Here is a 14702-nt window from a genome sequence, read left to right on the forward strand (position 1 = left end):
TCATACGTTTGAACGCATCTATCCTCAAAAACTCAATTGAAATTAGATGAACCATAAACCATCACCATATAAACTTCTCTTACCTCAAAAATACAACACAAAATCGTTCAATTAGCAAATATATAAAGTTGTTTTGTATCAGGCAGACATTACAACCCTACTATTGTCATGAAACTCAGCTGCAGGATCGAGGAAGAATTTATTTAAAGCTTTTATTATTTGCTGGTGATATTATAATTTTAGAAGGTACACGCGCCAGTTTTGTGTTTAATAATTATTGTGATATGTTGGTCGTTGGATTTATTGCAAAAGTATGTGCATCTACATATTGCTATAATTTATACATAAATCTAATATTATAAAGCTGAAGAGGTTGTTTGTTAGATTGTTTGTTTGTTTGTTTGAACGCGCTAATCTCAGGAACTACTGGTCCGATTTGAAAAATTATTTTGGTGTTAGATAGCCCATTTATCTAGGAAAGCTATAGGCTATAATATAACATCACGCTAACCAACAGGAGCTGAGCAATGCGGGTGAAACCACGGGGAACAGCTAGTTATAGATACCTAAAAGTTTAGTTTTTTTACACATCAACCGAAAATTACTCTACATAAAAGCTACACTAATTAGGTTATCCATATCTTATGAACCCTAATATTTTTATTAATTGTAAGGTAAAGCACCCAATCATCGACACTTTAAGGGGTTCTTACAGCGTTTTTATTAATATTTAGTTTCTTGTTGGTATTTTATGATTCTTTGTTGCTTTGGCAGACAATTTGGGTATCTTTGCATAATATTTTGTACTAAAAACAAGTAAAGTATTTAAAAATAAAGAGATATTTCAAAATAAAAAAATGTTATTTTCGGTCCAGTCTTCGACTGCAGAAATCCATTAATCGACACCCGGTAATCAACATGTTCCAATGACCGACATCTAGTAATCAACAGTTCTATTAATCGTCATCCAATGATCAACAGTTCATGCAGGTAAAAAGTTAAATAAAAAAATAATTATAAGAATAAAAACTGTATTTTATTATTAATCAACTTATAGGCCTGAGTCTTTTTAAGTCTCAATCAGTCTTTTATTACTGTTTTAAATTATCATAAAATAAAAAACAATGGCACTACAATCATTACTTATTCTCTCTATCTCTCTCTATCACTTGCTGTGCGTCCAATTGACCATTCTTTTGGAAACGGAGATGAAATTGCAGATGGAACTCTCTCATAGGCCTCTCATATGTCGTGGCCATATCGTAGATTTGCTCATTTCATGAAATGACCAACATAGTTTGATCAGATCGTTAAATCGTCAACGTTTCACGATTTGGTCATCGGCATTTGGCCAGATCGTATAAAATATAGGTTAGGTTAGGTTAGGTTAGACTTTAATAAACAACGCACGAGCCGAGCGAGCAAAGCGAGCGTGCCGCGGCAGCGGCCGGCGAGTGCCAGAAGCGAATCACTTTTTAAAAAAGAAACAAAAATGGTCACATCTCGTGAAATGGCCATCCACGTTTGGCCAGATCGACTATCTGGCCAAATGTGGATGACCAAATCGTGAAACGTTGACGATTTAACGATCTGGCCAAACTAAATTGGCCATTTCATGAAATGAGCCACTACGATATGGCCACGACACATACACTACCATGGTGGGTGCCAATTGTCCAGCTGCATTCCCGGTAATCAACACTGTCAAATTGTCCTTATCGTCTCCAGATGATCGGTAGACATGTTTGTCACCTTTTCTTGCAATAACTTTCCCGGCTTTAGAGGACAAATAGAAGGCGCTCTCGTCCGTATTAAAAATTCTTTGAGGGTCTTCCGAAGCTTCTTTTAGATCGTTTTCTTGTATATTTGATTCAACTTCTTTAAACCATTTTTTTAAATTTTCTTCCGTTACTGCATCTCGCGCCGTTGTTAAATTTTGTGCTGTTCACCTGAGCGAGTCTGAACAAAGCAGGATGTCTTTTTAGAAAAAGATTATACCATTTCTTGCCTGGTCTATCGTCAGTAAAAGGCGTTTTTATCTTCTGGTCCATAATAATGCGTTGCACACTGTCAAGCAATTCGTCTCTTGTAATGGGAATGTGTTTTCCCGCCATGTCAATTACCCATTTTTCTAAAAGGTTTTCTGCTTCTGTAGACAAATAGGTACTAGGACCCATAGAATACTCGACTGGAGTTTTACCCGAAATTTTGTCATATAGGGTAATCCTGGGCACACCATACTAGTTTGCTGCAATTGCAATTTTTTCGCCTTTTTTGACCGCTTCTATAGCCTGAGCCATTTGTGCAGGCGTGTAATTTTTTTAGGCGCCATTTCTGTCAAAAAAAAACTTATGTCGATTATTGGATTGTATGGTATACCCAATCATCGACACGGCTGTCGATCATTGGAAACAGTTTGACAATCTAGATGGAAGATGTTTTTTTATAAAGTGCTTGAAACACTTAGCTAAATTACAAATCAAGCTGCTTATATTATGAAAAATTTATATTTCGACATTTGTCGATCATTAGAAAATGCGATGAAAAAATATCCAATGATCGACAAGCGTGTTTTGGCATCTCAACTTAACCTCTCATTACTAAAAACCTACTAAAAGGTATTGAATTTCATCTCCAATCAAATAAATAATTATCAATCTCGGTAAATCAAACCAAACATAAGTTATGTGCAATATTTGCTACTCACCTCCTTAAGGATTCCGCTAGTAAAACTGGATTTCCGAAAGAGTTGTCCGCCGGTCGATATTTAAACCTTCACCATTTTGTACAAAATGGCCGAATGTAGGAAATGGCATCGACAATGACAAGTTAGTGACAGTTGTCTATGGCTCAATGCTTTGGTGCGTTCGAAAAACGTTTAATAGTGTTATTTTTTTGCGTTTAGTTTTTTAGTGTCGAACAATGGTGCGTTGTCGAGCATTGGGTGCTTTACTTGTTTTGATCGATATTTAAGACCTTTGAGCATTTATTTCTTAACCAGGCTAGATTTCTTTTCTTAAAGAAAATTATTTTAAATAGTTCGAGCGTATAAAAACGAATCATAATATATTTCAAAGATACTATAAGTACTTCAAACATTAATTTGTAAATTGGCATTTAAATTAGCAATCTATAATAAATTACGCATAGGCTATAATTAATATCAATAATTCTCACACCATTCTATTGTAGGAAATTAATTTACATTTGCGAAGTTATTGCAATGTTAATTTATTGAGCTGTTTTTAGAATAGTCTTGTGTAAATATAGTAAAATAAATTGTAGTAGGTAATTTTGAATCTAGGTTTGAGGTTAAATCTCAATTTAACAGTATATACTATACTATTTAATATAACATTGTCCTAGCTTAGTTTAATTATTGCATGCGAAAACATTTTAACAACAATTATAATAAGAGTAAAATATAAATTCATGTTAATTTCAACAAACAACAATAAAATTACATTTATTACTACTTAATTATTATTAATTATTATAAAATAATTTATTTATTAATATTCGTAACATAATAATGAATACATTAGGAAGACAATTTGCAAAAAAAGGACGGTTTCCTTTTATAAATTGCAATAATGTGATTTTAACTTATACCTACTAATAAAACCATGACAATCCCATTCCATATAATAAAAAACTCTATCATCGATATTCCATATATATTCACTTGCTGTCTTGAAAAAATCGATATGTTGGTCACGAAAATGCACTCCGAAATATTATTGACCTCCCTATAACATTTTGTAAATGAATGACTATCAATAAATTAGCAGGAATTAAACCTTTTGTGATGACAAAGATAAAGTTACCCTTAACCAAACCCTTACATTGTATTAAAAACTACTTATCACACTATATACTTAGCGTCACCCTATCAATTACTTTCCAAAAATATAATTACAGGAAAATTAAATAATTTGTCACACCAACTTTGGACGATGTTAATCAATAAAATCATACGCGAATCGAATACGAAAGTGATGTATCGATACATTAAAATCGATTTCACGTCTTTAAGACTTCTCATAACCATTTTGGCGTATTTCAATTAAGCGTATCAATATTTCAGAGGTGACTATACCCTTACATGACATACAGGGTGTCCCAACGTTGATGTACTAAGCTTCTACTAAGGGTCTTATAGTTTTTCATACGCTGATTATGAAAAAATACTCATGAAATTCAAGATGTCTTTGCTTTCTATTAGATTAATTCTTAAAACGCTATGTGTACACTGTACAGTCCTAACTAGCAACCCGCCTACTGCTACCCTATGTATGGAAGACTATAAGCCCTTTTGAGCTTAGTACATCAACGATGGGACACCCTGTATAGATAAACAATACTCTATATTCTGAGGCGTTTACCGCGAATAAATCAAAACTGCGTAGGTGGCCGCGCAAACGCAACCCGGCAATTACCAATTAAACGCCGTCCTTCTGAGGTTCGATATTCAAATTCATTTGGTTGTGGATCCTTGTGCGGGTAGCACGTTATGTCATATACGGGATAACGAATAATAATTCAAACAAACAAACAAACAAACAAACTCTTCAGCTTTATAATATTAAGTATAGATTAGGTTTTATTCAAAGAGGGCGAAGCCGCGGGCGGTAAGCTAGTTACCTATATTATGGTGATGATTTGAATGACGGGGACAGTTTAAAAACTACTACTTTACTAGTTACAATAGCACCGTGTATAATGTGACTTGTGTAATTATGCTAATAAAATATAAGAAAATCTGATTAAACAGTAAAGAACATGAAAATTGTGTCCCTAATAAAGGTCCAAGTCTAAATTGTCAATGTTTGAAATACTACAAATAAAACAACAAACACCTTTTAGAAAGTAATTTATTGAAATTTAATTTCATAAAAATAAATATTTTTAATTTCAATTATATTCATCTATCTTATAATTATAAACGTATTTGTCTTAATAAATAACGATGCATTTTTAAGGCCGTGTACGCGGTCCGTGCGCTGTTTGGCTCAAATATGTGATTTTTCAAACCAGATTGTCCATCAACCACTTATCTTACAAACATACGAATTACTAATAATTTTAGGAAATTTTATTGTCTATATAGTTAGTTAAGAGTTTTTTTCAATTAATACAGTATTTGTGAATACCATCAAGATAACTGAGCCGATGATTACTTGATTTCGCTTTTAGTGTCAATTTCGAAGCTAAAAATATCTGAAATCGCTGACAGATCTAACACACAATTTTTATTAACTAACTGCAAAAATCCTTATTAAAATAGTTAGTTAAAAGATTTTTTTATTTTGGACTCCTAACTTACGAAATTAAAATCCGAACAATGTGAATTTTTTTAGAAATTATAGTCGACAAAATGATTATTTTCACCAAGATATTTGACTTAGTTTAATATTATTTTTACATATTGCAATAAAAGAACGTCTTACTTATAAGATAAAATTTAAAAAATCAACTAAGGTACCTCTTTTATTTTTCTACAATTTTTTTTAAAGTACTATAAAACACTGCGCGCGACCCGATTAAAATCAGTCGGCAGCGAGCCTTTCCAGAGAGAGGACATGTTGCTCGGCGCTCTCCTGTGGACTTATGCTGTTCATAGTAAAAGGATAGCGCAAGCCGCGATCTATCGTAATAGATCGCGGAGATTTTGACTTGCGTTAAATTGAATAAGCCCTCTTAAGTCTACTTTAAAGATTAGGCTGATAAGTCAAATTGTACCTATATTATTTAAATTTAAATGCATCTCTCTTTTATGAATAAGAAACTAAAACATTATTAATTTAAATAGATATTTTTTAAGCGATAGGTTGTGTGGAACTGTTGGTTGTCCACATGTTGTGTGGAAGAATTTTTTTTACATAAATATAACGAAAATAAGATAACAAGCGATTTGATAGCAGAACAAAAACTACAGATAAGTATATAAAAATTAATTAGATTTTTTTTTAAATAAAGGATTTATGAACAACTTAAGTGTAGGTACATGCATGTTTAACCAAGTGTCGATTTCAAACATTCCTATTTTAATATATAAATTACTAAGAAAACACTAAAATTTATATTTAAATTATTAGTAATATTTCATCTACAGATACAATTTATTTCAAAATTATTTACAGTCTTGCAATATGAATAACGCACGTATTTTATTTTTAATTAAATAAATATATTAAGAAACTTATACTTCATTTTATATTAACTCCATTAATATTTTTTTATTTTTATTTTATAAATACAATATTAAAAAATTCTAATTTTAATTATAGGCCCATGGTAAATTTTATAACAATAATATTAAGAGTTAATAATATATAAGTTATAGATCGTTAAATCTTTTGAACATCGAAAGTATCAGAAAAATAAATAATAATACAAAAGTTTAAAAAGAGTCCAAATGCGATGAATAGTATTGAATAATTATTTCCAACAACGAAATAGTTATATAATATTTATTTTACTCATAGTAAATAATTTTATATAATACCACACCCCGGACACTCCATACAAAATTATCGTTTTGACAGTCACACTGTAGAGAATGCAAATATGTGTGTTAACCATAAAGGTTGGCACATTTTTGACTAGCGTAAAAAAAAATTCGCGTTTTTCTGATGAAATACATCCGTAAACAGCACAATATCTAACCATTTTCTACGAAAAACGATAATCACAAATCCAAAATAATAAAATTACTTTAAGTCAATTTGATTAATGTTGTCAATCTTCGTTGCGTATCGTCCCTGTAGAAAAATATGGAGTATGGACCATTTTATGTCTGATCGTGCGGGGTGAGGTAAGTGTTTAATTTTGGAGGGAGGCGGAGAGTGTCCGTTCTGTAGCGTTTAGCTACTATTATGTATTCTGTGATAATACCTAACACAAATATTCATGAAACTACTATTGTTAATTTAAAAGTAGCTGTCAAAAAAGGCTCTACTTAAAAAAATAATAACATTTTCTCATTTTTAATGTCAATTATCTAAATCCTTGTTCTACTTGAATTACTTAACTTACATAGAAAGTAACGAGTATTTAAAATCACATTGGCAAGTTGTTAAGAGATATTTCACTATAATTATTGAAGTGAAACTTCTTTACTTTGAGATTAAAATTTCTAGGTCGCGTAATGGCAATACCGTCACGTTACGTAAGGCGACGATTTTGGTATTTTTGAATATTGTCGAAGAAGTTTCACTTCTGACACGTGTGCTCGGCACACACGTTTTTTTAAAGACCTCCGCCTACATTTGGGGTTTTCACGAAGTAAGTGACGAGCGTTCCTTTTCCCTTCACGTATGTTGGTCCACGACATTCACAGGTATAGCCTGCGTTCATTAAAACCCTGAAAAATATTGTAATTACTTGCGTTGTCGTACATTTACTTCGAACTTATAAAATGAAAAAAATACGCCTAGTGGATTTGCAAGGCAAAAATGTGTTGTCACATATCCTAAAAATGTTAGGCGCTAAAATTTTCAGTAAGTTTTTATTTGTCCATTTTTAATCCTAATTTGTACAAAGAAAACAGTTCCGAGAAACCAAGGTTTTAATTCTAAGATTCAATACTAATTACGATGTATCAAATACAACTAAAATGCATTACCATACAACTAAAAACTTAAGTAAATTAGTTTCGAAGATTATAAAAAAATCGTATTCATTTCAGCTTAAAATTTGTTTCAATAAACTTACTTAGCAGTATCCTCAGTGACCTGAATCCTGCCCATCACTCCCGTAGAGTCCATTCTCGACGCAACATTCACTGTGTTACCCCAAATATCATATTGGGGCTTCTGAGCACCAACCACGCCAGCTATAACGGGGCCGTGGTTAAGACCTGAAAAAAATATATTTTTTAATTATTTAATGCAAAAATAAAATCGCAGAAATCCTGTATCATTGAATGCCATTAAATTCGGTTCTCTGGAAAAAATGAGAGATGGATATGCAGACGAAAAAAAATTATTATCACTATCACTACATATAAAACAAGTTCTTCGTCGCCACCTGTTCGCGATAAACTTAGATACTTCAATAATAGATAGCTTGTTGCTAAGTGTTAAGCCGCGGGTAGAAGGCTAATCCATACTAATATGTATTATAAATGCGAAAGTAACTCTGTCTGTCTGTCTGTTACTCAATCACGCCTAAACTACTGAACCAATTTTCATGAAATTTGGTATGGAGATATTTTGATACCCGAGAAAGGACATAGGCTATTTTTTATCCCGGGAAAATGACGCAATCCCGGAAATCCTACGGGAACGGGAACTATGCGGGTTTTTCTTTGACTGCGCGGGCGAAGCCGCGGACGGAAACCTAGTATTATATAATATATAAATACAATAAATTTACATAATACTAACCGATTCTTAACTTGAATCTCTGGAATGACTCCCTATTGATCTGTTCAAGTATTGTCATGAGAGCGATCGCAAATTCCACCAGAATTGCTACTGTGTGCTCCTCTTTTCTGTTTGCATCCTAGAAAAATGAAACGAATCATATTAGTCGGTAGTAATTTTCTTGTGCCAGATACTACTATCCTACTAATATTATAAATGTGTAAGTTTGTGAGGATGTGTGTGTGTGTTTGTTACTCTTTCACGCAAATACTACTGAACCGATTACAATGAAATTTAGCACACATATAGAGGGTAACTTGGATTAACACATAGGATAGGTTTTATCCCGGAAATCCCACGGGAAGCCGCGGGCGGAAAGCTAGTCATTTATAAAGGAAAGCAAAAATATAATAAAAAATATAATAATATAACCAAAATATTTTTTAATAATCACTGTTATCATTGTTTTAAGAGCCGTTTTTTTCGCTGTTTGAACTATAATATTGTGATGCCAATAATTATGTTGTCATAGAACACAATAATTCTGATTAGAGGTATCATATAAACTTACAATAGGTTCCTCCTTCCCCGGTCTGAGCCCAGACGCAATCATATAAGTGCTTCCTATTGTCTTTATTTTCTCTATGCAGCTAAATTTTGGTTTGAGCAATAACTGGAAACAAATTAAACACTGGATAAGTAGTTTAACATTTAAAATAGTTTATATTTTATTTAAACATCTATATAAAACAATAATGACACAAATTAAACGTGTATTTAAGCTAGAGCAAGAACAAGAGCATTATTTCGTTTTCTTTGTGTGTAAACGAAAACTCGTATTCAGTGTTGTTCAGTATTAGAACATTGCATAGAATCTTTTCGAACGCACTAAGAACAACGACAGAATGCTCTACGCCTGTTTACACTAAAAGAATTTGGTATAGTGGGGTTAGAATGAGCTTTCGCTCGTTTATTTTTTATTTATTTTTTTTAATATTAGAGTGGGCAAACGGGCTTGTGGAGCGCCTTGTAAGCGAGTCCACCGCCCATATTCATCTACAGGGGTTTTTACAGGTGCATTGCCGACTTATTTCGTTTTATGTAAATGCACCGTTAGGCACAAATAGATAATACTTACCTTATCAAAATCACATATAATCTCATTGAGCAATCTCAAACATTCTAGGCCCTGTTTATTGACATCTGTTTCGTCGTAAAATTCCTTGTAGTTCGGTATAGATGCAAACATCACGGCTATGCTTGAATAACGTTCGTGGTATAAGTCGTCCTGAAAATAAATAATACATATATACTAAGTTACATAAGCAAGTATGTGCTTATTAATTATATAGCTTAGAACTGGCAAGTATCAAAATCCATTGAGTGGTTTTCGAGTAAAGAGTAAACAACATACACATTTTTATAAACTTTGGCTTTTTTAATATTAGAAAGATAAGGCAAAGAATTAACTTTATAACATTATTTCATATTTTACTCTGTTCGAAATTTCAAAAAAGAGCTAAGAAAATATCTCAATGTTTTCGGTTTTTACATACCTTTGAAGCCACTGAGGTTAAGAAATGTTGAGCGACGTGTGCCGGTAGAATATTTTCTAAAAGTATCTGAAATTAATAAAAAAAGACAATTCAGAATTCACTGCATTTAAAATATTTCAAAACACTACCAAAATAATAATATATCGTTGAAATAAACGTCTCTTAAGTCTTCTAATAGATGTCGCTAGTAATAACATTCCAATTGATAGGTACATAATTATTATTAAATTACTAATACGTTTAGTTATGTACCTACTATAATATATTATGTAAAAATAAGTCGGGTTTTCTTTCCTGACGCTATAACTCCAGAATGCACGAACCGATTTCCACGGTTTTGCATTCGTTGGAAAGGTCGGGCTCCGTGAGGTTTATAGCAAGGAAAAAGTGTATCTGGTGGCGAAACTGAGTTCGCCCAGTTTGCTAGTTTTATATAAGATGTTCCTTTATCAAAGGTATGTCATATTATTTTTTTATTGTTTCAGCTTGATATTACTATGGAAGGCGTGTTTAATTTCTTTCGCATTTCTCACTTCTTTTGAAGTGATATAATTTTTATCTATTCTATGCTAACTACTATAAAATAGGCTAAAACATACCTTATTGATACCCCTCATAGTTTCCACTTCCTCTTGCTCAAATTTCAACTTATCTTTCCACAGGAAGTCCGTGCGGGATGTGAACTCGATCTGTCTGTCCAGAATGTGAAGTAACGCCGCGAGAAATACTAGTACAAGACCTGCTTTTGCTGAGTATGGTAGCATGGAAAACCTGGAAGATGTTATTTTAAAATATTATAAAAACTCTCAGAGAAAAATCTATGCGTTTTATTTTTTACTCAACCCAAGAAAAAGAGAGCATAATGTTTTCCTTCATATCCTACTGTAATTACAGTTTATAGAAATTGTGCCCGGTAAAATTCATATCGCGGGTCTCAAACCATAGGGGCGTATATGCAAAAATGCGATTTTTCGTTTTTAATGCCATTGGATTCTACTTTAAGCAATACATAACCTCAATTTTTCTTATAATTTAATACCGATTACTTTTTGTATAAAATGCAAAATATTATTTGCCGTAAGCTAGACAGTCTACAATTATTGTTAGGCCATATAGCCGTATAATAGACGTAAGAGCAATATCATTGCTTATTGAGGCAGTTTTGACGTGCCTTATAGACGTATGCACATACGACTGTTTGTTTTATTTTAACCTGAAATCATTGTGTCGAGCTATATAGACGTATGCACATACCGTGCGTGTTATTTATCAATGTCAACATGATCCTGGGGATATTTAGTCATCACTGCGGACGTATGCACATACGTCTACATATTTTAGTATTGCTGTCTCCAGATTTCGTCACTAGGAGGAAGTCACAGAGCAAGTTGGTGGACGTATCGTCATGTCAATAACACGGAAACACGATCATTCTGCAGTGAGATGCCAAAGCGAGTAGATTTAATTCTAATGCGTGGAATAACTTTAGTGAATTTACTATTACTATATATATATATATTTTCTAATATATATAAATCTCGTGTCACAATGTTTGTCTTCAATGGACTCCTAAACCACTTAACCGATTATAATAAAATTCGCACACCATGTGCAGTTCGATCCAACTTGAGAGACAGGATAGTTTAAATTTCAAATCGTTTTAGAGAAAGCGGGCGAAGCCGCGGGTGGTAAGCTAGTTATTTTATAAAGAACATTGCATGGAGAATAATAAGGTTAAGATTTTCACAAGCCGAGGATAGACCAATGTTGGTGTCATAAGTTTGAGCAGTTACCCGAAGAAGAACAGAAAGAAAAACAGGAGGAGTATAATGAAGAACATGTTAATAGGAAAGAATATGCCAAAGAAGAAAAGAAGAAGACAAATAATTAAAGGCAATGGTTGACTCTACTCTTCTTTTCTGTACCTGTATTTGATTTCGAAGCAGTATTATACTGTCCATTAGTTTTGGGTAAACCTATCTTTTATAAAAGGAAATTGGGCTTTATGAATTTCACAATACATAATGCAGTGAGCAAACAGGGCTACTGTTACTTTTGGCCAGAGTACGAGAGAAACAGAGGGGCAAATGAAGTCTCAACATGTTTGTATACTTATATCACCAAGCTTACCAATGTGGAAACCTGATTCTTTATTCTGATTGCTGCCCAGGATAAAATCGAAATTGAGTGGTAGCTTCAATGCTAAGATATGTAATGATGTCTCCAGCAAATCATGTAAAAATTATGTTATCAATTTGGCCGGTATATTTTTTTTATGTATGTACACCGATTACTCCGAGGTTTCTGGACCGATCTATGTGATTATTTTTTTGTTTGATGCGTAATGTTGTCGAATTGGTCTCATAAAAAATTTATTCGGATAGGCCTAGCAGTTTTTATTTTATGAGCATTTTTGTCTGATCTCGATAACTTAATTGAAATCTAGCAAGTAACTTTGATACACTTCCCGGTAACCGATTAAGCTGAAATTTTGTATACGTATGTAAATTGGATAACGATGAAACATTATCATGACATAGAGTTGATTTGATGATGGAATCGGAAGGTGGCCATAGGAACTCAGTAATATATTGACTCAACTTTATCGAGTTTGGGCTCGTTTGATTCGTGTTGAAAAATACACTATAAAGTATTAAATAAAAATAACTACGTTAAAAACAACCGACTTCAATAACGGAAAAGTAAAAAATAAAAAAAAAAAGATCTGATATTATTAATTACTACATATTATTTAGATGTGCTAGTTATTTATTAAATAGCTTTGAAGTCGGTGCCAAGCACTAAGCACTTAGTATCAAACCTATTTAGTAAATAGCACATCTAAATAATATGTTAAAATAAATAACATCAAATCTTTTTTTTTATTTTTTACTTTTCCGTTACATATTGAAGTCGGTTGTTTTTAACGTTTGTTTAAAAATGTTTGTGACTTTAGTCATTTAAAGTAGGTACCTAAGTAACTATGTTCAGATTTATAAATAAATTTAATTTTTTTATATGCTTATTTTTATTTTCACACAGAAAATATTGTGTAATTACTCTCATTTGTTTTTTTTTGTCTAGATTGTAGAATAAAACTGGTTTATACCTCTACTTTGAATTCAAACGCCTCTCAATATAAATGCCAAGCCAAACAGGCGTAAGAATTTTAAAAACCGCGTAAATAACGTTAATTTCGATGGGTTCTCATTCCTAAATTACAATATTTTGAGTTACCGACTAGGTAAAAATAAATATAAGTATAAATATTAATAATTTAAGGAGAAGGGTTTTACGTCCATTAATTCCATACATTTATGGGGGAAATTTGACGGAGTTTTGCCATCTATTCGTCATGGCAAATAGACGTATCATCTAAAAACTAGTGTTACAGAGGGAATATCTTAAAACCAAGCATTCCATATTAACTGCAGTGTAAATATATAGCTACATGCAAAAACACAACAAGGTGGCTCAATCACAAAAAAAGTTATTAAGTTTTTTGTCTCTCCTGAAAAGTAGGGGTTTTGTGGATACGCCCCTATGGTTTGAGACCCGCGATATTAATATGGTGTATTTTTGAAAGAATAGTAATTTAATACGTAACAATTATATTTTTACTAGCTGTTCCCAGCGCTTTAACTCGCATTGCTCCGCTCTTATTGGTCTTAGCGTAATGATAGCCTTCCACGATAAATGGGCTATCTAACACTGAAAGAATTTTTAAAATCGTCAATCGGACCAGTAGTTCCTAAGATTTGCGCGTTTAAACAAACTCTTAAGCTTAGTAATAAATCTATTAGTATAGATTGTATAGATTAGTATAAATTTTATTCTTTAATGTCAAATTACTGAAAAGTTAAAGCGATATATGTAATTATATTTAAATTCCTTCGTCCTTTCATTTAATCTTATCAAACATTTTACTCATACTTTTTAAATTAAATAAACAAACTTACTCAGTATCAAAATCCTTATACTGATATTGGCTGAACAATTCGGCCGATGCAAAGAGTGTTATATGAGTGATCAAAGTCAGTAACATGAAGACCAATTTCAGGACAAAACCAATTCGCAGAAATACTGATATCGAGGCCAAAGTTAGAACTGAACTGTAGAGATAACTCTGAAAATAATAAATAATTATTTTTGTTGAGCATATCCATTAATACAGTAAGACAAATGACTTGCATATAGGTAAGTTTTCAGCAAGATAAACCATGTTCAAATGAATATGTAGAGACAATAGGTAAGTAGAGTCATAACTGCATGTAAGGGGCAGATGCATTATACATCTGTTTCACCGATTTTCTTTAGGGACAATTAAGTGATCAGCATTCTGTGTACTGCCAGACCGAGACATTTTTTTCGACTCCACCGGGAATCGAACCCAGGACCCCTCGGGTCTACGCTCACGCGCGAACCACTGCTCACATGCATGCATTATTTGAATGCTATTTTATTTAAAAATAGTATTATAATTTGCGTTCATGAGTTTATTCTAATACATTCATAAAATAAAATATTAAAATATCTCTTTTATTTTAAATTTGTTCATACTTAAAGAGCTAGCGCGCAAGAGCAACTTTTGTCTCCGCAACTATTTTGTCTCTCCCATCAACTCTATGGGTTAGTAAGAAAGTGCGCGCACGTAGCGACGCAACTCCTCATAGAGTTAATGGGAGAGACAAAATAGTTGCGGAGACAAAAGTTGCTCTTGCGCGCTAGCTCTAACTTTTCATAAAAGTAACGCAAAACACATCAAAGAATAGAATAG

General features: G+C 32.6%; 1 protein-coding gene and 1 long non-coding RNA gene across 3 annotated transcripts in view; both read right to left on the reverse strand.

Annotated features, from left to right (window-relative positions):
- Nucleotides 1–1014: 1014 nt before the first annotated feature.
- LOC123694139 lies at nucleotides 1015–2928 on the reverse strand. Its single transcript, XR_006751773.1, has 3 exons — nucleotides 2708–2928; nucleotides 1649–2334; nucleotides 1015–1239 (listed from the first exon to the last, which is right to left on the reverse strand). It is a non-coding gene; the product is annotated as an uncharacterized LOC123694139 (long non-coding RNA).
- A 3977-nt stretch (nucleotides 2929–6905) lies between these two features.
- LOC123694127 (adenylate cyclase type 2) overlaps nucleotides 6906–14702 on the reverse strand; it is a 171834-nt gene continuing 164037 nt past the window's right edge. For both annotated transcript variants that reach the window (XM_045639440.1, XM_045639441.1), the window contains 8 exons: nucleotides 13885–14051; nucleotides 10525–10696; nucleotides 9926–9991; nucleotides 9508–9657; nucleotides 8941–9042; nucleotides 8391–8508; nucleotides 7717–7861; nucleotides 6906–7366 (listed from right to left, as the gene is read on the reverse strand). In XM_045639440.1, coding sequence (XP_045495396.1) covers nucleotides 7252–7366; nucleotides 7717–7861; nucleotides 8391–8508; nucleotides 8941–9042; nucleotides 9508–9657; nucleotides 9926–9991; nucleotides 10525–10696; nucleotides 13885–14051 — 1035 coding nt within the window. In that variant the 3' untranslated portion in view covers nucleotides 6906–7251. The remainder of the gene's footprint in view (nucleotides 7367–7716; nucleotides 7862–8390; nucleotides 8509–8940; nucleotides 9043–9507; nucleotides 9658–9925; nucleotides 9992–10524; nucleotides 10697–13884; nucleotides 14052–14702) is intronic.

Source organism: Colias croceus, chromosome 9 (genome assembly GCF_905220415.1).
Source record: "Colias croceus chromosome 9, ilColCroc2.1".
NCBI classification, from domain to species: Eukaryota; Metazoa; Arthropoda; class Insecta; order Lepidoptera; family Pieridae; genus Colias; species Colias croceus.